This window comes from Argentina silus (genome assembly GCF_951799395.1).
Source record: "Argentina silus genome assembly, chromosome: 3".
Taxonomy (NCBI): Eukaryota; Metazoa; Chordata; class Actinopteri; order Argentiniformes; family Argentinidae; genus Argentina; species Argentina silus.
In genome coordinates, this window is record NC_139657.1 from 20,132,173 (window position 1) to 20,158,633 (window position 26,461).

Here is a 26,461-nt window from a genome sequence, read left to right on the forward strand (position 1 = left end):
TTTCTCACCTATGTGACGTGGCCAAAACAAGCTTGATTTGCTGTATGTGCACTGATCTAGCTATCTATATCTAGAGTGTATCTATCTACTGTATCGACTATATAGGCTATGTATATAGATCAGTGTGTAGGTGTAGTAGTTGATTTGATCACAAGGACAACTGATAGTTTCCGTGGCTATCAATGTATAATAGGTAGGCTTATGGTTACGCTTTCAGAATTCCTTGAGTTAACATGACCATTACGCACGCTTTACGCAGGCATAAACCTTGCAGCAAATTACATGTTTTTTTCTCTTTTTACTTTTGTATTAAAATCCCCAAAGTTATGGAAAATCCCTCACCAGTGTATTCTAATTTCGCTCAACACACACACACACACACACACACACACACACACACACACACACACACACACACACACACACACACACACACAGAGAGAGAGAGAGAGAAGCCTGTAAAACGCACCTCCTAGCGGTACTTTAGAAAAAGACGATGACGTCAGCTCGTTGGAGAGAAGTTGGAGTTACAATATTGCCATGTGTGTTATAATCGAGCGATGTTGGCCAGTGGCGGGTAGTGCGAGAAGAGGGGAGGAAAAGCGTGTTTACACAGACGGCAAACCGCCTGGGGAATCGTACGGGAGAGGAAGTCAGCCGGCTCTCTGTCTGCCTGCTCCAACTTCCTGCTCAGAAAAAGAAAAAGCCAGGATCCTATTTCAGTCCAGCAGAACTGTGTAGACGACAGTAAGCATGGAAAAACAAGGGATCATACGAATTTCATCGTAAAAGTTTCAAGGAGGGAAAGGCAAACAAGAGATATACAGGTAGGCTAATGTAAAAACAATGTCATTACCTTTACTTTGCCTAGGTGTATGCCTATTTCAGATCTGTTTTTAGAATGGCTATAGTGAAAAGGAATATCTTAATGTGACTGTTTGAATTATTAGACAGATTGATCTCTGTGATTATTGCAGATGGGGTTTTTGTTTGAGAATTACGTGTAAAAAAACAAATGGCGTGTTATTATAAATGTACATATTTACTGTAAACAATGTAGCAAAGGCATACTACAAACAGAAGAGAGAGTTCTGGTTTGTCTGACTACACAAATGTCTACGAGCTTCCGGTTTGAGACTGACTGGCAGTGAACAACATCTTGAAAATGAGTCAATGGGACAAAAAATAGAAAAAAGTCTAGCCGCTTCTTGGAGAGTCTGTGTATTTCAACATACTATCTTATTTTCTCTCTCCAGTCATTCCTAATTATTTTCTGGAAAGGCAGACACATATGCCTATGTAAATGACTGGGCACTGTGACCAAGATAAAACTTAAAAGATAATTTCACTTTTAAAGATGCTGCCCCGACACATACGGCGGCTTGCAATGGCCCGTTGGATTTTCCACCGACTATGAACAGGAAGAGAGCAGATTTAGTCATGGCTAAGTAATGTCTGCACACACCACCTAATCTCATTAGGAGTTTCCGTTCCCCAAACACTGGATGTCTTTGTGCGTCGGCGCAGCGCACCGTGATTTTTCAATCCAAGCATCTGCAAAGGATACTTACAACACATCTTTATGTACGGCCTGCATCAGGGACAGAGCGAGGGTGAAGGGAAAGGGTAGGGGTGAGGATTTATTTACCTCTTATCAGAACCTGTCAATCAACAGAAATTACCTGTACTAAATGAACTAATCAGGAAGACCATCCCTAAATATGAATAGCAAAACTGGTGTGCCTTAGAATGGTCCAAGGGGTGGGGTGGGAATGGGACCATTTGACTTGATCTGTTGACCCACTCCTGTTGGGTAGAGTCGGAACTTGAGCAGGATTTGGAAACATACTCCACAGTGTGGGATCCCCTCTCCCGACCATTCGTCCTTGAAAGTAGAATAGGAGGAAGTCCTGACTTTGACAGTTTTGTGGTTTCACATGGCAGATAGAAAACTCAAGGGATAACTTGTGCCGGAAATGATTTCAATCAGTTCTGTGTGTGTGTGTGTGTGTGTGTGTGTGTGTGTGTGTGTGTGTGTGGGGGTGTGTGTGTGTGTGTGGGTGTTTGTTGTTGGTTGTTGTTGTGGTTTGTTGGGTGGGTGGGTGTGCAGTTATCAGGGTTAATGAAATGAAGTCTCAGTCACCCGTCACCTCAGCAGCACTCAACAACTGAGCCAATCAATAAGGGTTGCGAGACAGACCACAGCAGTTTCACAGTAAATCTGTGTGCTCCGTGCTATATGAAGCAGACAGGAGCTCATAGGCTGCACATTCCTCCATTAAACGACAAACCCACCCTCGGCCCGTCATACTTCCTGTGGAGAGAGGGCCAGGTTGGACCGCAGCATATTTCTGGCTTGAGCTGTTGTTCCTTCTTTTTTTCTCTGTGCTACATTACACTACACTAGTCTGCACTGTTCTATTCCACACCAGACGACTCTTTTTCACATTACACATTACACATTGCTGCTCAAAACAACACAGCACACTACAACGTAACACACTCCTTAGGACACTGCATCACAATTCACAAAAAAAACTGACAACAAATTCAACAGTCCTATATTGTAAGCTACATATGTGAGCTATATTTCACCACACTAGATACAATAGACAAGGCTATTGCAACAGAGAATTAAACAGATAGTGTGAGATTCATATTCACAGCTAACCAACATGATCTGTACAGCTACATGCAGATAAATCTCAACAATGTATTTCCTCTTAATAGAAGACTGGCATACAGCAGTTGATATTGCCGTTGTCCATGTCAGCCCCATCTCAGTGATGTCAGTAGTGGTGCCCCTTGCTGTCCCTTTGTGGTATGGAGAGTGCACCACATAAGCATTTTCTCTGTTGTTAGGAACACGACTCCTTGTGTCCCCTCCTCTGTCCTCCACTCACCTAGTCTTCAAAAAGCATTGGAGGAGAATATGTGAGAGCATGTGAGGAACCTAGATCTTCTCCTCCAATGCGTTTTGAGTAGGAAGTGAGTGGAAGACGCGAGGAGAGGATGCAAGGAATTTAGTTTCTAACAATTGAGAAAGGGCCATGGACACTTGTTGAGGTTGGTGATTTGTCTGTGGTAGTTCCATGTTGATGATGTCAGTGGTGTTGTCCCATGTTGTAGGTATGGACAGTGCCATCACGTTGTGGCAGTTCCTGCTGCAGCTGCTCCTGGACCAGAGCCACAAGCACCTGATCTGCTGGACCTCCACGGACGGGGAGTTCAAACTGCTCAAATCTGAGGAGGTGGCCAAGCTGTGGGGCTTGCGCAAGAACAAGACCAACATGAACTACGACAAGCTGAGCAGAGCCCTTCGCTACTACTATGACAAGGTGGGTCTACTGACTGATATAGCTAACATATTTAACTAACAACTATGTATGGTGGCCACTCTATTTTTTCAGTCGTCTAAATACTAGGAACTAATATCTAGAAAGGTTAAGAGGTAGAGTACTATAATGTAGACTACTACTGTACTATTACTACTGGGCCCCAAGGCGCTACACGAATAATACACACACACACTCTAACATAACCTCACTCAATTGTTCTTCTTTTTCAACCAGAGATCCACACTGGTAAATACTTCCACTTCCTCTTTTATTTTATTTTTTTCTCACCTAACCAGCAGCATTGCCATGAGAGAGTGGTGCATCTCTCAAACACATGTGTGGGCTTTCAGAAGGCCATTTTGTCATTGTTTTTTGCTGACTTATCTTATTTTAGATTTGAGATGTGGTCAAATCAAAATGGTTCCATTATCTAAAATTTTAAAAGGTTTATCATCCGTTCAACATAGATATGAAAAATTAAGCTGCCTTATTATCAGCTTAGAATGGATAATAAAGCTTTTGAATTATACTTTTAGGTGATTAGTTTTTGGGTGTATGTTTATAAGCAGAGGGTCATTTTGAGGTTAGACCTGCACTCTAATCCCCTACCCTACTGTGTTCCAATCCAGAATATCATCAAGAAGGTGATTGGCCAGAAGTTTGTGTACAAGTTTGTGTCGTTCCCTGAGATCCTGAAGATGGACCCCCAGACGGTGGAGATGGGGCTGGCCTCAGGCAGGGTCACCCTCCAGGAGGGGGAGGCCCAGGATCTGGATGTGGAGGAGGAAGAGGAGGAGGAGGAGGAAGAAGAGGCCCAGAGGAGGGCCCTGTCAACCCTGGGCACCCAGCAGACGTGTCGTAATGACTACCTGCGCTCTGGCCTCTACTCCTCCTTCAGTGTCAGCTCCCTGCACAACCCGCCAGAGCTGCTGCAGGCCCTGAGGGAGCACCAGGACGACACCCGCACCGTCATCCGCTTTGGCACCAACACCCCCGAGAGGAGGACTCCTCCACCTTCCCATGCTAAGCCTGAGGCCTTCGCCACCTCCAGACCGTCCAAACCCTCTCCCCACCACCACCACCACCACCACCACCACCACCACCACCGCTCTCTGTCCTCCTCCCCCGACAGTCCTGCCCCTCAGCGAGGGTGCAGTCACAAGGAGGAAGAGGAAGAGGACTCTGACCAGGGAGCCCAGCCCCTCAACCTGTCCTCTGGTCACAGGGAGCGGGCCCTGACCCTGCAGCCCAAAGAGAAGAGGGGCAGTAGTAGCAGCAGTGGTAGTGGCCATGGAGATCGACTACCACCCAAAACAAAGAAGCCCAAAGCCCTGGAGATCTCCGCCCCTTCTCTGCTTCTGTCAGGAAGTGACATCGGCTCCATAGCTCTCAACAGCCCAGCGCTACCGTCCGGGTCTCTAACCCCGGCTTTCTTTACTGCACAGGTGAACTATACTACCTATACTGTAGCATAATTGTTTGGGTTTTTTAACAATAACACATTTCCACTTTTTGCTGTTGTTCCCCTTTAACACTAAGCATTATCTGCCACTCACAGCTCACATGTAACGGATATGATATGATATAATGATGATAATCTTATCTCATATAGAGTATAATTTTGCACTGATTTCTGTTTCCGTCTCATCTGTGCTGTGGCCTGCCTGGCCATGGGGAGATGGATGGAGTCTATCCAGACGATGATGTCAGTCTCCCCAGAGCCCAGCAAGAGCAGCGATGCAATGCCACAGGCCTGGCTGCATCTGACAGAGTCTCGCGTTGGGAACCGCTTCAGATGATATGGGCTATGGAAGATCATTGTATCAGTACAATTTTATAGAGCACACACTGTTATAAAGTTGCATCCAAATTCAAGCGACAGTGAACCAATTTTAAATTATGTATTTTTCATAGATATTGTGCTTTTGCCTTGGCTACATCATAAATCTTTTGCACAGACAGTGAGATGTACAGCAACAGAGCTGAACACAAACTGTTTAGAAGGGTGCAAAATGAGATCACAGGAAAACAAGAGATTTACACAAATCCTCTCATAGTCCGGGGTATGAGAGGGGGAAGAGGCCCTAAGTGATGCCATATGCTCCAATAATTCCATTAATAATGAACACAGGGCTAGGTCCCTCTGCAACACTGGCTTACTTCTCTGAGGTGACACAGAAGAGAGCGGGGGAGACGCGGAGGACAGGGGGGAGAAATTGATTTCATATGTTGCTCTCTAGCCTCCACCGGCATCCAAGGGCTAAGGAGTCAACAACTCCCCCCTCCCCACCACCTAACCCCTGTATCCCAAGGAGAAACCACAGACTTCCTCCTTGCTCATTGAGGTTGTTGTTCATAATGCCAGTAAATGGCCATTTAAAGTTTTGGAATGTTTTCAGTTGATGTAGACCCTAAAAAAAGCCTTACTTTAAAAATGCATTATATAGTGAGGGAGTTATTTATTAATTATTATTCACTCTCTCTCTCTCTCTCGCTCTCTCTCTCTCTCTCTCTCTCTCTCTCTCTCTCTCTCTCTCTCAGACTCCCTCAGGCCTGCTGCTAGCCCACAGCCCTCTGTTGTCAGGCATCCACTTCTGGAGCAGCCTGAGCCCTGTCGCCCCTCTGAGCCCCGCCCGGCTGCAGGGTCATGGATCTCTCTTCCAGGTAAGCACTCCTCCACTGGGATGGGAGGGAGGGATGGGGTTAATGACTAGAGAGAAGTGCTGAATTGACTGTGTTTGTTATTTACTGCTGAGGATCAATTGGTAAGGAGTGAGTTCATAGAAAGACTGTTTAATTCTACTCAGATTTCCTTAGTGCAGGGGAAACCCACACTGTTCCTCTTTCGCTTTGTATTCATCTGATGAACAATGAATGCTAATGCATGTCAGGTAGAATGAATGTTAGTATTGTTCTTCCTACGTCTCCCAGTACTCACAAACATATGCCTTTTACCTTTTGAAGTATCCCTTTGGTCTTTTAGTATACCCTCTTAACTATTTACCTGAAAATTAGATAGATTTCCAAAACAGACATTTAGTTTGTGTGCATAACAGTATAAGCAGATGCCAAGATGTTTTAATCTAAAGAGAGGTCCTGTGAGTTTGACTACATTAGCAGAGACCTGGGTTGTTACCCCTAGGAGAGGCTCACTCTCAGTACCTCAGTCCAACTGAGGTGTCCAGTTTCAGCGCTCATGAGAGGCAGAGGGAGAGGAAATCCTGTGAATACTTCCTGTTTGAGCCCAGGGGAGGCAGTCTGAACAGGGTGGACTGGTTTGTGAGCTGCTCCTCATTTGTGCTGCTGCACCTCTCACCCCCCCCCCCCCAAATACATACAAACCTAAGCGGGTTCTTTGTGCACAATGCATAGTTCAATTGTCCTTGTTGTGGCGGTAGAGACGATGAGAGGGGAGGGAAGGAGGGAAGAGGCACCGTGCATAGAACAACAGGAAACTGGAGCAGTGACAGGACTATACAGTTCCTGTTCCTCACATGATTGGAGCATTGGCATAACCTCTCTCTCCCCCCTCCCTCCAGTTCCCCAGCCTAATGAATGGACACATCCCTGTCCCCATGCCAAACCTGGACGGATCACCCTCCCCACTGCTCCTGTCTCCAGCAAATCACAAGTCCTGATTCACAGTCTCAAACAACCCACTTCCAATCTTTATCCATCTTTTTCTTAAGTTCATCATCAGATAATGTTTGTTTGTTGTTGTATTTTCAAAAAAAAATTCTTACAGTGTAAATAGAGAGAGAGAGAGAGACAGTTGACTCTGCGTGGCATGTGACCTCACTTTTTTGCACTTAAGTTGCTTTAAATGTCAGTTGTTAAAAGCACTTGGTTAAAGCCATATGCCCTGATGTCTGTGAGATGTCTGGCTCATTGTGATAAAGTACAGCACATTTCCACAGGACCCTGTCCAAGTGGGCAGTTAAGTGTGGCTAGCTATCGATATAGGGTGACGTGTATGACAGCATCCACGCATCAGCTAGCTATGCTCATACTCATTGTTTAATCTTGTAAAAAAAGAAAAATTCATTTTTTTGTCATTTTTAGGATTTTCATAACAAAATGTGAAACTGTTTGTTTCCATTGTATGGTATTGTATATGCACTGTGCTTTTCAGATACTACCGGCTGTGCCTTCTCAAATCTTAAATACTCTGGTCATATTTTCTTCCCCCAAAAAAATAAAAAATTCACTCTGAAGACAAGTTTCCAAACCAATGAAAAAGCTTTGTAACACTTGTTTTTTTTTTATTTTATTTTTTTTATACTGGAACTGATATATACAGTATATATTCTGTATAATTTTATATTGGTGAAATGTTCTGTTTTGAATAAACTTGAAGCATTGAATGCTTTAACATACTGCCTCTGGTGTTATGGAAGGGTTATGTGTGTACAGCAGCCATGCACACAGCAGTTTATTGAAAAACAGCTGTTTGTAGAGCATATATTGGGGTGTGTATGTTGAGGGGAAAGCCGAAGGGAGAGAGCAATAACGACAGCGGCAAATGTTTTTTTGTCATCTTCAGTTTAATTTTCTTTTCTCTGAAAAAATCAAGCTCAAATATAGGAGGGCATCCCCAACGACATGCCACACCAATAACAATTATCCACAAATAAAGTTAAAGTATATAATACAAAACCTCTTAACACTGTTAAATAGACTGTAGACTCAGTACTGTATTCACTAGGAGCTGGACTAGTACTAGAGCACCCTGAATAGGAGTACAGTGACTGTGCTTTCCTCATACGAAGCAGGCATGCAACACAATGATGAAAAGCAATCCAAACAAAGAACCGTTTTTACAGTTGATGAGGATGGGAATGGCAGAGAAAACAAGTGTTTTACACACTTCAGTCTATGTGGTGGACACTGGGATTTTACCTCACACACCCCTAGCGACAGAGACTGTAAGTTGTGATGCAATAGATATCGCATCACACAAAGGATAGGGAAAGAGGAAGCTGTCCACCGTGGTTATGTCTCGAGGTGTTCTAAACATGAAAGTCATCCTGTAATGCCCATAACAGAGATTCTACATAGTCTTTGTTTCCTGGTTTTGTTCGTTGGTCATGACAGAGACCACAGCACCCTGGAATGATATGCCATTGTCAAGTAAAAATAATCAGCCATTATTGACAATAATGTGAACTGTTTTCACCAAGCTTATAACTGCTCCCATATTAGCCTCCGTTCAGAATGGAGGTATTTCATAGTGACAACGGTGGATATGGTCACCATCCGTTAGGGTTGAACTGGCCTCAATATCCTCTGAAATGGTCCAGATATATGGATGATTTTTGAGTATAGCACCACGGCAACAGAAAGAGAAATCCAAACTTCTGAGCTGCTACAGAGACATTCCTCTACTCTGTCTTACACCCACACACACATAGTTAGGAGCTTTCAGGTGGAGTTTGATATCTGTAAATCATAGAAATAATGAACCACCAAAAAAAACACCACCACTTCAAAATAATAAAAAATCTATACACATTGCATGTTTTCTTTAAAGTGACTGAGCCAGTTAGAATCTAGACAGTAGTTGGATTTAGCAGCAAATTCTCTTCCCAATAAATATAAATGTATATAAATGTCTCTTTTTGGGCCAGTTTCAGGCCGTTCCTCTGCAGCCACACTGTAGGTAGGGGGCCCCTGGCAGGTATGAGGGGCACACTGAGAGGGGTAAGGGGTTGTCCTACCCCCTGCCAACATCATTCTCAGGGACTGGTCCATCTGTGTAACTGTACAGGAGATCCTCCTCTGTTCAACACACCAGTTCAAAGAATCTAAAAGAGCATGCTTTGCCTCCTGTTCTTGCCATTGCCTGAGGGGAAAAAACAACAAATGAAAAACTGAAATTAACACACTTTCAGAGACTGGTGTGTGTAAATAGGGAATATCTAGAGGTGCCAGTATTGATCCCTGAGACACTCACCTGACTCAGGGTAAGATGAGTTCCTGTAGCCAGGATCTCTCTGCAGCTGGACCTCCTTCAGTGTAAATATGGATATGCCTGCCAGAGACACACAGCAGGTCAGAGACACAGATAATGGAAAAACAGAACACACACAGCAAGGGTAATAGCCTTTCCACCAGGACATTTAAAGCTTTGTTACACTGTTGCAGCTGACTCTGAATGTGCATGTCTGTAGCAGTAACTAGAGCCTGCCAAGTCTGTAGTCCTGTTGCCATCTCATCACTCACTCTCTGGCAGTGTGTGTATACGCGGCCCCAGGCTCCTGAAGTAGGGCTGCCTCATTGACTCATCCGCAGAGATCCTCTTCTTGGACTCGTACTATAAAGCAATGAAAGAAACATTCTATAAATCTATTCCTCCCTCAAGAGATGAACAGGCAATACTGTAGGTACTCCTGGTGCTACTCTAATATGTTTAATCGGGACATTTCCAGTGAGTTCTCTTTTAAAATGTGTGTCCAAATACACTGTGCCAAATGTGTCACACCATTTGTCAATAATACCCAGTAATGGAACTCACTCTGAGAAACGACAACAGCAGGTCGATGCCATCAGTGTCCAACCTGAGAGGAGAGAAGCACAGAGAGCAGAAGGTGTCAGAGGAGTGGGAGTGACTCATGAGTGGTGGCCAACTCTATTCCACAGGATTTCCTTACAGGAAGTGACACTGAGACAACACACACACTGAACTAAAGTTTCACTCACTAAAGGTCTTTTAGAACCAACTACAGTATACAGTCTACAGTGAGTGATAGAGAACATCTTATACCTGGGTATTATACATACAATATACAGTATTATAGAAACAATCTAATTTCCAATGAGAATATGGCTGACAGAACACATGTAGAGTGGAAGATAAGTCACTATTAGAGAATATTAGTGTTTGTTTTTAAACATGTTGGTTAAAGCTCAATCTTAGTACCATAGTTGAAATAGCAGCATATAATTGTCTATCTAGATATGGGGCTATTTAATCAAATGAAAAAAAATCTTCATCCAAACAAAGATTATGATTTAAGTAGAGTGGAATTTGTAACATAGGAGCTGCTGTGCCTAACCCTGCTTTAACACCCTCTGATCCAATCCCAGGTCAGTCTTACCTTGGTGCATGATTGATGAGGGGCTGGGGTTTGTACTTTGGAAACTTGTAGGACTTGAACTCGTCAAGGCTGGAAATCCCCGGCCAGGTGTCCTCTGTGGGTGTGCCTGTGGGAGACATTAAATTGACCCTGAGTCAGTGAGTGGCATTAATCATAGCAGCTGGGAGCTTTTACACTGCTAGTGCCCATATAACTATGGAAATTATGTAGAGAGTAAGTAGTGATTCTGTCCACCAGATGGCAGCGCTCACCCAACAGCCTGAAGATGAGGTGCAGCTCGTCTTCCACTGTGGAGCCAGGGAACAGGGGCCTGCCGGCGGCCATCTCATAGAATATACAGCCGACCCCCCTGAGATAAGAGAGCACAACAGGTCAGAGACTGTCAATGAACTTATTCAAAAAATAAGCTATGGCCACACCAACTAACTTATCTCAATTTCATTTAATACTCTGGACATCTCTGGCCTCTGCTGAAAAACTAATTAAGGACAATTCTCATTTTGATGAGGGTGTATCCCTCCTAAATGGTTTAAGATTGACACTGGTTAGGATGGCATTAGCTAGCTTTAGCATATAGCTCTGAAGGTTAAAAGACAAGGGCTGTTGAAGAACCAAAGGTCTTTTCTAGATACATAAACAAGAACTTAGTCTCAGCAGGTCATCTCACAGTTCTAACAGTTCCCAGTCAGAGCAGCCCACTCACCACATGTCTATCTGTGTGGAGTACTCCGAGGAGCCCAGCAGTACGTCTGGTGGCCGGTACCACAGCGTCACCACTTCGTTTGAATAAGTCTTAGTGGGGACAGACTTTGCTCGGGCCAAACCTGGACAAAAATTTGGTATAAAAGGAATACATGGGGTAAAGCTCTCTCTGAAATCGACTAAACCCAGCTATTGCAGAGGCTCCTTTTTCCAGAACTTCCTGTGTATCTTTCAGATTAAATGTTTTACCGAAGTCGGCCAGTTTGAGTTCCCCTCGGTCGTTGATGAGCAAGTTCTGGGGCTTTAGGTCTCTGTGCAACACCTTCCGCCTGTGGCAGTACGCGAGTCCTCGCAGGATCTGGAATAAGAAAATCTGGAACCAGGAAAAAAATGTAAATGTTAGATCTCTAAAGGGACTATTACTTACTATCTAAGCCTGGCATTAGTTGTGAAAAGGTATAGAAAACAGAGATATCTAAATCTATGTGATGGGAAAAGAAGTACGTAGTTCCTGCTCTACACCTTGACTTAGTTGCCATTCCACTAGTCACCAGCAGATGGCATAGTGAGGATGTTTGTGTAACACAGAAGCCTTGAGTGTGTCCCTGGAGGCTGGCCTGGCAGGGAGCCTGTGCTGTGGAGACTCACCTTGACGTTCTGCATGCTCAGGATGTTCCCGCAGTCGTCCATGTACTGCTTCAGGTCCTTGTCCTGCAGGGGAGGAAGGGGGGCAGAGGCAAAGCCATTCAGTCACACAGGAAGAGGCCAGGGCCACAGAAAACTGAGCAGCAACACAAAACAGCACATCACTACAGCTGGTCCTCACATACTGTACCATCACACACTGTCCTTTTGAAGGACTTGAATCATATGCTATTTTATGTACTATGCATGTGCTCTACCCATGTTAATATTATGTATTCTGTCACGTTGCATGAGGAATAAAAGAAGAGATGTGCTTTGTTGTTGCTCTCACCAGATACTCAAAGACTAACGTCAGGGACTTGTCTGTGTGGATGATGTCGTGCAACGTCACTATGTTGGCGTGCTTCAGGTCCTTCAGTAACGACACTGGAGAGAGAAAAGGGGAGAGAGTGAGATAAGAATGTCTGACAGATTGGTGTGAGCTGGCAATCTGAGGGATGCTGGCCTCAATAACTTTGTTGTGCCCTCGAGCAAGGCACTTAACCCTTGCACCACTCCAGTGGCACTGCACTGTGATTGACGCTGTGTTGCTTCCAGCCTGTCATCAATACATGTGTACGTAGTAAGTGTCTTGGGTTGGGAACTGTGACAGCAAAATGATAATTTCCAAAAATGGACCAATAAAGATTGTATTGTATAATGAATGTCTGTACGGTGTCATATGAGAGAGTGATTGAATAGGTAAGACATATGGCCATCACAATATTTGATTATGCCTGAGACAATTATATGCTGCTAGTATGATAGTATAGGCTAGTGGTGTACAGTGTGTGTTTCAGTATACATGGGTAAGAGGTTATCATCTCACCCTCTCGAATGGCGGTGCAGGGCGCTCCCTCCTCGTGCTCCAGCCGGATCTCCTTCAAGGCCACCAGGTTGTCTGTCAGTTTACTCCTCCCCTTGAATACGGTAGCGTACGTGCCCTGGGGGGGGGGGGGGGGGGGAATGAGAGAACTAGCAGGTCCAGCTGGACAGACATGTTGTCAGCTCAGGTTGAGAGGTTACGGTCTGTATGAACTCTGTGACCAGGTGAAGGCTGAGTATACATCATAATGTCCAATCAGTTACCATGAGAACATGAACAGCTGTAGCCTCTGGGACACTGTGTGACTAGGAGAGATTAAGGAGAGGAAACGTATGATAGTGTGAACAAGACAAGCAAGCTAGCGCACCACACACATACCTCCCCAAGTTTGTCCAGTTTGATGTAGGTTTCCAGCTTCCCGAATCCAATTTCTGACTGAAAGAGAGGAGTCAACAGCATTATAATGAGGTTCATGTCTTCATTAGCAGGGACACACGCACACACACGCACAGTCCCATCCCCCACTGGCTGTGGCTAATTTCATCTAACACAGGACCTCTGGCTTTTATACTGAGGGGGGCCATGTGAGTGGAAGCATGTGATTCACTGAACAGTGCACATCACTGTTTCCCCTATTCTGATACTGACAGACGCAGACACGTAAACAGTCACATTGCGCACAATTATTCAGCATGCTGACACAGGAAATTCTGAGGTGAAATGTAAACGGATGACAACAGGCTGAGTGGATGGGACAATCCAGAGGTGAGGTGTGAGGTTGTTCTTTCTCTCTCTCCTCTGTCTGTCTACCCTCTTTTTGGCTCTCTCTTCATCTCACATTGTGTCTCTCTCTCCCCATCTCTCCTCTGTCTCTCTCTCGCTCACCAGGGAGGCTCTGCGGGAGCGTCGGCTAAGGGGCTGGTCGAAGGACGGGCTGGTGAGCTGCAGCTTCTCCAGGTAACCGTCAGGTATTCGGATATCAGCCGGCAGGGACAGGCGCTTGTTCAGGTCCTGCACACACACAAAAAAAAACGGAGAACCCGTGAAAACAGCGTAAACAGTGTAAATCTTGGAAAAACAGTGTAACCCCTGAGTAATAACATAGTAAAGCTCTAAATAAATACTGGAGACCCTAAACAAGATGGTGGAGACCCTTGGATAAACAACAGACTTGGTGCTAGCCTCATGAACAGCCTACTTTAGCCTCTATTAGTCAACAGTGTGTGTGCGTGCGTGTGTGTGTGCATGTGTGTGTGTGTGTGTGTGTGTGTGTGTGTGTGTGTGTGTAATGAGTGTGGCCCAAAGGGCTCTGTAACATACTGGAGTTAAGTCTTTCCCAGAGGAGCCTAGTCCCAAATCATGAGCCTGATGATTTGTTATATAAAACCAAAACACAGTGCACATAACACACAACACAGCAAAGCCTGGAGACTTCCCATCATGCATTTCCTCTATTTGTTAGATTACTGTTAATCCCCCGTTTCTGGCTGCTTTAAATCCACTTCCACCCCCTCATGAGGTAGCTCTTGAGTAACACTGAGAAAATTGTAATTAAAGTGTATTTATGCAACCCTGAACTTTCAACGTTAAAACACTAAGGCCTGAGGTCATCTGCAACTGAACGCCGTCCAGTTAATTTTACCTCGTCTGGTTTTTGTCTAACCGTGACTATGACCTCTGCCTGTCAGTCGTATGGTTTAACTGGGGGATTTTGACACATGCTCTTAGTGATAATGAGGTATCCTTTGGTCTGGTCTCAATAAATAGTCCTTCGCTGTGATGTTTTGATACAGAATCCTATTGGCCGGTTGTGTTTCATCCAGTGCCGGGATTGGATATCTGCCCCCAGAATTAGGAATGTCTTCGGTCACCTGACCTTTGAATCCCTCCCCCCGTGCCCAGTTGTCCAATCAGCCTCTCCTAATCTCTTACAACAGGGCCCATCTGGAGCGCATTACAGTAATCCCAGTGATGTAATCCCAAAACAGCCCTGCTTCCGCCCTGGTCGGCAGGACAATACCTGACCACAGGAGGCTCAGTCAAGGGAATCCCCTCCTCCTCCACTGGGTACATGACATGCCTGGTGACAACTGTGACAAAGTGCCACCAGCACACAGGGAGAGAATGGAGACACACACTAGAAGTCAGTCCTCTCCCACTGCTCCATCAATAACAGCCCTACACTACTGTGCTGCCTGTGACCAATCAGATGGCTCATACCAGCAAAACACAATGCAAGATTATGTGGTATGTGGTATGTGTGATTGTGTGTGTGTGTGTGTGTGTGTGTGTGTGTGTCGCTAGCTAATCCATTGTGAAATAGTCACAGAAACTGTGGGGAGCACTGTTAGCAGTCAGAGTGAACGAGAGAGGTGTTGTTTCACGTTCCTGTGTGTGCATGCAGCCCCCACGGAATAAGCTGCTTAACCGTTTTTTAATCTCTCATGAACACTTGGTCTTTTGAACGCAGCGACGGGGAGCTGCTGGTAAATCCCCAGTGACCGATGCTCAAAACAACCAATAAACACAGTTTGGGGTGGACCCCTGTTCTACAATCACAAGATCTCCCCTGGTTCTCCCACCGGTGATCGCCCAACAGGTAGTATAGAACATGCAGTTCCCTGGACCTTTAACCAGTGCCCAACCACAAGACTAACCAATACCTAATAATATACCCAACTACACAAACGTATACAGAGTATTCTTAATACTCTGTCGATACCCTATAAAAACAAATACATCATACATGTGTTGACATCATGTTATCCCTGGATGTGGCCAATGGCAATTGCAAAAAAAACAAGCATTAATTTTCTTTGTCTGTTTTGTTTGTCTCCTGCAGGGTCTAGTTGCTATGTACGTTGCTGGCCAGCCCAATGGCCAGTCCCTTGCCTGACGTACATCACTCAAGGGCACTTAATACACTGTAATCCCTTTATATTGTAGTGACATAGTAAGCCTTGAAAACCACCCTCCCAGGACCCTGATAGGCCAGATGAGGACATCTGAACAGTTTGATAAACAACTTGCTCATCTTTTTCTAGCTGCTGCCACACACACACACACACACACACACACACACACACACACACACACACAGTGTGATGAGGCAGATGAGGATATGCGCCTGGTGTGATACACATGTTGAGATTATATGGGCGGCCGAGGACATGTGCTGCATCTGCTTCACAGCCTCGGGCAGGTAGACAGGTACCTAATGAAAACACATTTTTCCATTCAACTGTAATTGTCCTCCAAGACAGGCTACATATCTCACAAACTAAATATCTATCAAACTCCATTTCTCATATTTCCCTGGCCCTGAGTGAGGCATGGTAGAATGGAGAGGGGTCAGACTCACCTCCATGGAGATGCGACGGTTGCCCCTGTTCCTCAGACACACCCCTGTGGGGGACTGCACCTCGTCTGAGGACGTTCCAGACGCTTGGTCACTCTCCCCATCAGAACCCATCTTCATATTCTCATGGACAATGTCTGAGGGAGGGGGTGAGAGTGAAAGGTAGAGAGAAAGAGAGAGATGGGGATCAGGGGGAGAGAGAGAGAATGACAGCGATGAGCCCTTAGATTGATAAGAACACTGGAATGTCAGCCATTCTAGGATTTTATACATTCTCTCTGTGGAAGAGCCAGAGAGAAGTGGGTGAGAGTGTCATTCGAGCCAGGGGAGAGGGCAGGACTGTGGAAACAGACATGGGAGTGGCAGCTAGTTCAGCAGTGGTTGACGACATCAAGGGTGGAAAAGGATGAAAAGAATAACATTCTCTCACATTTTTACAGGCCCCTCTGTTCTTATCAAGCACTGACTCACACAGCTGGTGTTCATACCAGTGCTGACATATCATGAATTTTTTTTCTTTATCCTGTTAGAAAAGGAATAAACTGATTTTATGGTAGTTGATCTTACACCAAAAACAAGGCATAAAGTTTGAGTAATGTTTCTTAATACAGTGTTGATATTACGGCTGGGCGATATGGCCAGAAAATGTATTACGATATATTTTTTCATTGGTCGATAACTATCGTTATCACGATATACATTAAATAATGCTCTAATGCTTAGGACTGAAGCCTAAAGAAACCAGCGGGTTCATTGTGGTTTAAAAATATAAAAAATTTAGAACATTAAACTGAATCAAAATGTCTGAAGGCAATACCAGACAACTAAAAATAGGCATTATGGGCAGTTTTTCTGTATGCATGAAATTAAAAAAGAGGCCCTCCTAGAAAATCAAACAAAATGTCTTTGTATAAAGCCATAAAACTGTTTATTATAATACTTCAGTAATAGTCTACATTTCTGAAACAGACATTATTTTTTTCCAAAGGCATGGGCCTAGATTTCATGAATAATAAAGTGGAAAAGAAAGTGCTGACTGTAAACCGATTAGTGATCCAGCGAATTAAATCTGATTCTGTCAATTCATGTCAATGCTGGAGCTATAGTCAGTTCAAATGAATAGTAGAGACAAAACTGGCAACTTTTCAAATGCTTGGGTAAAATGTTGGACAGTTCGGATGACAAACTGGAAGGGTATGTTAACAGGTATTTTAGTTGCCAACAAAACAGAGAAAAGGAAAAAGATCACATCTCCCCTGCTCCTGTGTGTATATATTTGTGTGTGTATATATTTGTGTGTGTGAGCAAACGGGCTTGAGTGAGAGGACCCCTCGTGCTCTAAGCAAAGGGACAAAAAAGCACCTTCTCTCTTTCATGCACATTCTGCTTCTGTTTTCTTCTGCTCTTTATCAGATACAAAAAAAAAGCCCAAAAAAAAAGCGTAGGAATTAAGTTGTTGCTCAGCCCGTCAAAGTCAACATAGCTATGTCTTGCAGTGGGATTGGATGTGTTTTTTGCCAAGTTTTGTCGCGGGGACACAGGACACAAAACAAGCTTTATTGCAATAACAGCCATTACGTCTTCATCATTATCAACAATTATTTATAGCATTTTATCGCCCAGCCCTAGTTGATATGTGACTAAATATAGCACTAGATGGCCAAGGTAACATGTATGTGTGCATGCTTGCCCAGCACTTTGCGTGTGTGTGTGTGTGTCTCACCAAGGCGGCTGCCGTTGCGGGGCATGGTCATGAGGGAGCCCAGGCCTCCACCTATGACGCTCTGGGGTCGGCGCAGCGGGGGCTTCTTAAAGGAGCCTGTGTACTGGTGCAGGAAGGAGTGGACACTGTGGGACGAGGGGGGACGCCCGTTCCTCACCATGGGCTCTGTGTGTGTGTGGGAGACAGGGAAACTGTGTAAATCAACATGGTAAAGATCATTAAAGGGGTAGATCACTCTCAAATCTAATGATTGTGATTAACCATAACCTTCACTCCTGTTGACAATACACTTTTTAGAGGAAAACGTGTCTGCTGCAAGTTGCTAAATAACTGGGATGAGGATTTAAAAAAAGTGTTTTGGTATATCGATTGAAGTGAAGGTATTTGATTATTTAAGGAAATGTGATTTTAGAGTGCACTAGGAAGGTAAATATTCATTCGATTTACCATAGAAGTACAGTATTAAGCCCTCTAGACAGATGAATACATGTACGGTAGAGAAAAGGAGAGATGCAAAGCTACCACAGAAACAGCAAGCAGAAGAACAAAGGAGGAGAGGAATATCAAAGAGAGGAAACACTGTCGACAAGATGACCACAAACAATCCATTCTCTTGCCCACGCAGTTTCATATACTGTATTTGCTAGATAACATACACACACAGAAAATCCAACTCCTGATGCCACTCTTCTCTCATCACAGAGCTACTGCTGCTGGACTGTGTTACATAATCAGATCAGGGCCAGAATTCATCCCAATCATGCAGTACTGATCTCCATTGTGTCTCCTCTCTCTCCTACCAACTATCGCACAGGCTGTAACCTCCCCTCCCCACACACACACACACACACACACACACACACACACACACACACACACACACACACACACACACACACACACACACACACACACACACACACACACACACACACACACACACACACACACACACACACACACACACACACACACACACACCTGCCCTGAGTACAGAACAGTCAGGTCAGACCTGCAGTTAAGCACTAAACAACAAGCTCTTTAGAAAGCTCAGTTCTCAGAGGAGAAAAACAACTTGGACGAGCTGATTGAAAAAAATAAAATAAAATCCTCAAGGAGAAAGAGAGAGGGAAGCTAGGGAAAGCCTTGATAAAGCCTGGGCTAGAAACTGAGTGAGGGAGAGAAGAAGAGGAGGAGGAAAGGAGGAGAGAAATGTGCATCAAGATGCCCAGCTGGTTGAACAGAGACATCCAAGTCGCTGTGGCAATGTCATGGAAACTCTTGAATGTTCCAGACCCTGAGCACCATAGCAACCCCATGGCAGCAAAAGACAACCTTTCCCTGCCGATTCAATCCATATCAGCTAAGTGATAACCAGCAGCGGATTTCATTTTGTTTTGACGCCTCGGCGGCTACAAGCTTCCATGGCCTCTAACTTAAAGTAATAGTGACAATATTTGTGTACTGTATGTACAGGATTGTAAACTCACCTACACAATCAGTCTACTACTTAATTCAACACAAACCCATTATCTCTCTCTCTCACACAAACACACACCGCTGTCCTTCATGCCGTTCTCCTCAATGGTCATCTGCTCGGCGAGTTCAGACAGAGATTCGTCAATGGTCTGGCTGCCTCTCAGCGTCTGGGAGAGGCGCCGCTTAAACCTCTTCATTTTCTCCATGGAGCTCTCAGGAAGGGGAGGCCTGCGGAGAGAGTAGTCACACACAGAGTGAGGAGAAGCAAATGAACACACACATACACACAGAAACAGAGGACTTGCTCTCAAAAACCCCTGAAGCCACATCTAGTGCTGATTGTACACCATAGGTCTTTAATAACAACTACAGTGTTTATCTTGTAGTCTGAGCAAGCGTGTCAAAAGGAGTGCACACTATCTGACAAGCACTCCTCACAGTCAAATGTGAGGTCTGATCAGGCCCCAACATGTCCATGGGCTCTTCCCCTAATGAATAGTGCTTTCAAAGTGAAAAGGAAAAGAATACAGCTATCAAACACACCTCAACACACCTCCAGCAATATCATCTAAGCCCACATCTATACTAAAATTCCAAACAAAAACAAGACGTGATTACAAGATGTTTGACTGGAGTCTAGACTGGAGTGAACAAGAACCCAAACACTCAAAGCATAATTATGCCACTGCTAATATAGGGTAATTAATTTCCACTATTGGAAAACATGATGTATTGGGAGGGATGTTCAGTTATGGGATGGAATTATGGCACTGGAACTGTACAAGCAGATGGTAAACCAGGGGATTTATAACTGAAAGGAGCAGAACTAGCGTGGGCAGCATCCAGTTCACGTCACATTCCATCTGCATTCAATGTGTGTGTGTGTGTGTGTGTGTGTGTGTGTGCGTGAGAGAGCGAGAACGAGTGAGGTAAAAAGAAAGGACATGTTGGAGGAGAGAGGGAGTGAATGACGTGGTTGTTAGGAAGAGCAGATTCAGAGTTCAGATCTTTCCCTATGGATGGTACACTCAGTGACCTCAATGAAGAGATTGTTACAACACTACACTACTATCCCAGATCCGGACATGTGTCTGTCTGTGCTGGCGATGAGTAAGAGACATGAATCTACAAGAGAAGGCCCTGTAGGCCTGCTGTCAACCAACCTCCATTAACAAGCCTTTGTCTCGGAAACGTCACTCAAGAAGAGCTGAACTTGAGCTGGAGAGAGATGTTAAATATTACACTGATTCAGAAGGGAAAAACTAAGTAAGTGGCTAGCGCCCATTCACTGACTAATTTTAATTCATTCCGATTCAGGAGTAGTCTAATTCCTGGCCTACTTTTCAGCTCTACCACTTAGAAAACTCTGATAAGACATTACAGGATGTTACAGCAGTTTCTGTCATAACGCTACACATCAGCTCTGTTTTTACACAGAAATGAAGGAGCGAGGCATCACCGGAAGAGCTCGGAACGCTCCTGGAGACTCTGGTTCACGCTCTGAGCCCAGTGTGTTCCATGGCAGGGCGTTTGTCTGTCCCATAGCCCTCCCATGGCTTGGCTAAGGGATCCACTCTGGATATGATCCCACCATATCCCTGCTCCCAAAGTAGGCCGGACTGCGGCCATAGATCCACTGAGATACAGCCAGAAGGGGTCCCAGGCAGTGAATCAGATGTGTTGTCATGGCAACCCCCACTTTTCCATGCTGAAAATGCAAAGCCTCGCTGGAGACACTGGATGATGGCTCGGTCTCCCTTCATCAAACATCCTACAGTACATTCCCCTTCCTCTTCCTCTCCAACCAGCCAGCAAGCCATCATTATGAACCATGACTTTCCTACAGGGACTAACTCTGATAGCTCCAGCTGTATGCTAAATTGCATTTTCCACATCAGTTTGCCTGCTGAGGACAGTGAGGAGAAGTGAGGGGGTGTAGAGAAAAAGTAGGCAACGCAGAGGAGAGTGGAGAGAAGGGGGAGAGGATGTGAGTAGAAAGTAGGAGAATAGGGAAAAGAGAAACAGCAAAAGGCAAAGGTCTTATGCGTTGTGCAATAATGCCCATGGAGAAGGACAGGCACTGTCCTTTCACTGCTGTTGCCCTGAGCAGGCTGTAATTGTGCTAATGAATGTGGGAGAGCAGGGGAGAACGGGAGAGTGGGGGATGAGGGCAAAGGCCTAGCAGGCGGAAGCGCCGCTCCACAAAGCCGGGATGCTAGGCTAGAGCGCTCCACGAGCCACGGGAAGGGCTGGCCTCTGGGGCTGTCCCACTTCTGCTGCGCGAGCGTGTCACACGACTACCGCTGTCTCTGCCACAGGGCCACCCACAGGAACAGGAAGGAGGGGGTCACGACCTGCCCCTGCCCCTGACCCCCCCCACCCAAAATCCATACGTCACCGCGATGCCGAGAAATTAGGCCTGGAAAATGCCACTCCCACTGCTTCTGTGAGAGGCACAACGGGAGCTGGAGAGAGGATAGAGGACAAGCGCGTCTGTTAGCATGATTCATGGGTGAGCTCTGCCTTGCTTTTCTAAAGAGCAGCCTTCTCTCGCCTGTGCCAAACAATAAGGACATGAGTGAAGGAGCCCAGCTCCATTACGGGAACCTCATTGTGGCCGTCATTGTGGGAGAGAGAGTAAGTGGTCTTCCTGTAAAGCCACAGGAGGCTGTGCTAAGCATGGCAACAGGGCATACTCATACAGACACAGGTGAGGATTAGGAGCTTGACTCTAGCTGAACAGTGGCCTCTGCTACAGTCAGTGTCAAAATAATGTGTGAGGAACAAGACTCTCTCTGTCCATTGTTTTTTTTGTTTTTTTATCACTCGTCGCTTGCTCTTTTCCGTCCTCTCTGCCGCTATTCTCCTCTCACCATCCATTCTCACTTGTCACCAGTGTCAACGGCTGAGTGGAGCTGGCAGCGCTGATGTGTGTGTGTGTGTGTGTGTGTGTGTGTGACAAATAAATGTGGTGAAAGTGGGCAACTTAACCAGAGACTGTGTTTGGGGAGGCAGGGTTGATGACAGAGCCCCGGTCCTCAAAGACAATAAGACTCAACGCTGATTAACACTGCTACCATGGTAACGGGCGCTCTGAGTGACAGGGCGAGGCTGGGCACAGACTGCTCTCTCTCTCTCTAAGCTCTTGCTGTGACCTAATAACACTGTCGGTCAGAGGGTCATTCATCCTCCACTCTCTGGGAAGACGGACACAGATCCATTGTGTGGGATTGTATGTACCCAGGTCTGTGAAAATACCACAGGTAGCATAGATATTTCCATGGGTACCTTTGAAGGACCATTAACAAAGTCCAATGTAAATGTGAAAAAATACATTAGTTCCCATGCACGGTTCAGGGACAAGGCCTTTGATGATTTTGTGAATGTAAATTACCTTAGTTTGCTCATGCAGAGCCACACTTAGATCTATTATAAAAGCTGAGACAACAGACACTAAATCGCTGATGTTATCGGTGAACCAGCTGTATCATTGTTCTCATGTGGAAAAAGGCACCATCCCCTTTTTAGGGCCTTGTTTTTGTTCATAATGGAGATAATCACCCAGGAGTGGACTCATAAGAGTTGACCCTGAGTAAAGTCACCCCTGCACACTGAGCACTAGGCATTAGCATCATAGAGAGAACCAATTAACCACCCTACCTCACTCTCTCATCCGTCATCCACACAACAGCCTTGTGCTGCCGTGCAGCCAGGCCTGATAGCCTTTCATATCTGTCAGACACAACAGTCCAGTCTCCTTACATAAAGGCAGGGGGAGGGTATCAGAATATCAGTAGAAAACCCTGCTACGCTCTCTGACCCACAAATATAAGCATCATTCTTAGGGCTTTGGTGCTTCTGAAGAGGCTGTTTATGCTGAACCCAGAGTCCTACTGATTGAGTGAAATTTGTTGTTTTAGTAATTTAGCAGTTTATTTCAAGAGGAACATGGTCTACTTTGGCATTCGTAAGAGTGGGATAGGCTACAATTAAAGCAAGAAGAATGCTGTAATTTCAAAACATAGTAATTGTGTTAATTGCTGTTACTAACACAGCAACATCAATCATTTATGGTTTGCAAGCTCTCCACTCTAGTCCATTCATCAGAAAACCTGATGAGTCACTCTGGAGAAAGGGTTTCCATGAACGAATTAACAAACCAGACTTGGACTTTGTTTTGTGTACTTAGCTTAATCATAATAAGTTACGTCAAAACATCCTCAGTATGTCCAGCTATGCAGACTAAAACAATTTGGATGTAAAAGTTGGAAGAGATGAAATCATAGAGACAATTGATTGTATGATCGCATTATCAATAGGATACTTGTGCCAAATACTGAAAGACATAAAGCATAGGCTACATTTATCCATCAATCTTCTCTGACCAAACAATTAGCATTTAAATGATTACGCTGATGTTTCACATGGGAAATATGACTCGATGAAACAGGTTCGTAATCATGACCCTATGACTGTGGGGTGGCCACTGTGTGCTGACAGAGACTTCCAGTTTCAAGCTGAGTGAGAGTTGGGGAGTGGAGCGAGGCTAAATCTGCTCAGACTAGCATTTGTTGTCCATGGCAACTGCATTTCAGAGGCTGCTTTTGGAGCCCGGTGCCAGAATCCTTATGTTAATACAGTATAGAAAGAAGAAGAGTTTGTATTCATGGCTATGTATAGATGGGAGTGGTGCCTGTGACATAGCAGCTGCTCCCCAGGGAGAGGTGACATGTTAACCTTCAGCCAGCTGTCCTGCCGGTTAAACATGAGCCTGCACACACACACACACACACACTCTTCTACAAGCATGGGCAAAACTATGATACAGTAGTGTGCGTGCACACGCACGCACGCACACTCGCATACTCATATACACACACACCCACACAGTACACACCACCACCATCTGATATACGCTACCCCTCTGGGGATCAGTGCTGCAAGGCTACAGCTGTTTCACGGCGGGTCAAGTTACCCTGCCACCACCATGCCCAAAGTCCTCACCAAGGTAACGCTCCTACATAAAATCAACACAAAGACAATCAGCTCTTAACTCTACTGCCAACCTTACCCTCAGTGGGGTACCACATATAGCTGGGGGTCTCTAAGCCCCAAATCTCCACATTTCCTGAACATAAGGGGCAAAACAAGAGCATGCAAGCAGGCTACCCCATAAGTTTACATTTGAGAAACAGGCGATGACATATGGTCAAACACAGTGTATGAGAGAAACCACTATCACTACAGTACACATTGACTAACACTACAATAATCAATACAGTACAAGCAAAATAAGCTCTCCCCCCCCCCCCCTTCTCACCCTGTCCCCTTCCCGCTGTTCCTCAGGCTGAGCTCCCTTTCAGAACAATGACGTCCTCCTTCAGGACATCCTGCCAAACTTACTCATTCACTTGAACCCACAAGAGAGGGAGCAACATTCTTAGGGGTTAACTTCGGTCAAACGGCTACCAGCAAGGGAGGAGGAATTCCATGAAAATGACTACCACTTGGGATGATCCTTGAACCTGCAGCGGACATCCTCCTCTAAACCTGCTCCACAGGATAGGGACCTGACCGTCCCGTCTGCCAGTTGTCCATCATGTCGAGAAATGTGTCCACATAAAATATATATATTGAAAAGGTTAAAAGAATAATTATACCGTAAGTTATGTGGATGTTGGTGCACTCCTCTTTCCTTTTTCACAACAAAAGGTAATGGAATGTAGTTTTAAAAACTGCAGACACGCACATTTAAGGTGAAAAGCCTGCCTGGTTTACAGCAACATTACTTTGTTCTAAATATTTTGGAAAACAGAAGTGTGGGAAATGTGGGTCAGTGCATGTTAGGTATCACTTTACTATGCATCCAAGACAGAATTTATATGAGCCTCAACTTAACATTTAGGAACAAACTTATACCTATAGCCCATCTCTCAATGAAACCCTGGTTTGATAGTAATAATGCCCATCCTCCCAAGTATGAACAACATGTTGTTTCTGCGAATTTATCATTTAAATTAGACAATAATTATGTATGCACTTTGTATCAAAACATTTTACCTTCTTCCAATCTGTATCATTTAAATATTTAATTATTAAGAGTATACAGTGGACATTCCCTGATAGGGAGGACGAAACCAATCTGAATGGAAACAGCCTCTACCACAACAACAAATTGTATGCCTCCATTCACACACACATACAAGCGGTGTGAAGTAAACATTGCTTGTTACCCCATTTTGTGACAATGCGGAGTGGTAATAGAATGTTTCGTGTATCAATGTAGCAGTAACTAGCTACGATCAAGCCACTTGTTTCATTGTTGCAATTTCGTAAGGACCACGAGAAATTGACCATGGCGCTCACCAGAAACGATGTGCGTTGTTCCGACCAGAGTCCCCGACCTCTGAGCTTCTTTTGAGGCCGGATGCCGTCTTTACACCCACCGTAAAAAAAAAAAAAAAAAAAAAAGGAATGCTTTGTTGTCTCGATGTAGTAGTTTCTTATCTCGACAATGTCGCCTAAATCCGCAAGGCTGTCGCTGCGAGCATGACTATCGAGGGTTCGAAGTTAGAGTCCTGATGAAAAACAAGCAGAAGCAGTGTTCGCTTTTCGATTGGAGAACATACCAGCGTGAGAAAGGATGATGACGATAGATTGCTCGTGAGGGGTGCGAGCTGTGGAGCTGTGTGCCTACTGCTTGTTGTCGACGCTGCCACCACGGCCGTGTAATCGAAAATAATTTTCAGGCAGAAGTATTTCAACCTCTGTCAACGAGGAAATAGCGCCACCGCTCCTTCGATGAACCATCAACACAAGACAGCCATTGTCGCCCCACAGCGGCCTCTGCTGTACCTTATGGATCAAGACCATTCAGACAGCCATTAGACTTCTTTGGCGCAAGGATAGTTGGTTTTTATTTATTTAAATTTGGTTAATTCAGTCTCCCCAAATTGTCACCAACATTGTGGACATTTTTGAGCCATCTGGTTGTTCAGATGTAAACAACACATGGTATTGGGGGCTACAGTTAGTCCTCAAACAAACACAATAGAGTGGGATGTGTAACCTAACTGGGCTTTTTTAGTTGATAAAAGTCTCAACAACAGACTCCTCATCACTATGCATTCACTCTCACTGCGTATACTCACACACACCTATACTGTACTGTACACACACTATCCTTCCTCTAAATTTCTTTGGCCCCCTGAGCTACAATCCCTCCACCCTGGACAGCCTACTTCTCAACAATTT

General features: G+C 44.9%; 2 protein-coding genes across 2 annotated transcripts; one reads left to right on the plus strand and one right to left on the minus strand.

Annotated features, from left to right (window-relative positions):
• Nucleotides 1-544: 544 nt before the first annotated feature.
• LOC310802811 (ETS domain-containing protein Elk-3-like) lies at nt 545-7,717 on the plus strand. The gene is made up of 5 exons (XM_083667376.1): nt 545-827; nt 3,130-3,338; nt 3,968-4,783; nt 5,880-6,002; nt 6,878-7,717. The coding sequence occupies exons 2-5, from the start codon at nt 3,132-3,134 to the stop codon at nt 6,974-6,976; spliced, it is 1,245 nt and encodes a 414-aa protein (XP_083523502.1). The 5' UTR covers nt 545-827; nt 3,130-3,131; the 3' UTR covers nt 6,977-7,717.
• A 159-nt stretch (nt 7,718-7,876) lies between these two features.
• On the minus strand, nt 7,877-25,910 carry LOC310802407 (cyclin-dependent kinase 17-like). Its single transcript, XM_083666741.1, has 17 exons — nt 25,574-25,910; nt 19,287-19,435; nt 17,729-17,893; nt 16,009-16,142; nt 13,533-13,658; nt 13,026-13,082; nt 12,651-12,765; nt 12,114-12,208; nt 11,786-11,848; nt 11,387-11,510; nt 11,139-11,259; nt 10,687-10,784; nt 10,436-10,541; nt 9,853-9,895; nt 9,561-9,651; nt 9,292-9,369; nt 7,877-9,180 (listed from the first exon to the last, which is right to left on the minus strand). The coding sequence occupies exons 2-17, from the start codon at nt 19,411-19,413 to the stop codon at nt 9,143-9,145; spliced, it is 1,581 nt and encodes a 526-aa protein (XP_083522867.1). The 5' UTR covers nt 19,414-19,435; nt 25,574-25,910; the 3' UTR covers nt 7,877-9,142.
• Between the last annotated feature and the right edge of the window lie 551 nt (nt 25,911-26,461).

Excerpts from the sequence above, each read along its gene's own strand:
- LOC310802811 (XM_083667376.1), top strand. The coding sequence starts at position 3,132 with ATGGACAGTGCCATCACGTTGTGGCAGTTCCTGCTGCAGCTGCTCCTG. Across the intron at positions 3,339-3,967 it reads TTCGCTACTACTATGACAAG|AATATCATCAAGAAGGTGAT; the intron begins GTGGGTCTACTG and ends GTTCCAATCCAG. Across the intron at positions 6,003-6,877 it reads GTCATGGATCTCTCTTCCAG|TTCCCCAGCCTAATGAATGG; the intron begins GTAAGCACTCCT and ends CCCTCCCTCCAG.
- LOC310802407 (XM_083666741.1), bottom strand. The coding sequence starts at position 19,413 with ATGGAGAAAATGAAGAGGTTTAAGCGGCGCCTCTCCCAGACGCTGAGA. Across the intron at positions 12,766-13,025 it reads AACTGGACAAACTTGGGGAG|GGCACGTACGCTACCGTATT; the intron begins GTATGTGTGTGG and ends CCCCCCCCCCAG. Across the intron at positions 11,260-11,386 it reads ACTCAAACTGGCCGACTTCG|GTTTGGCCCGAGCAAAGTCT; the intron begins GTAAAACATTTA and ends ATTTTTGTCCAG.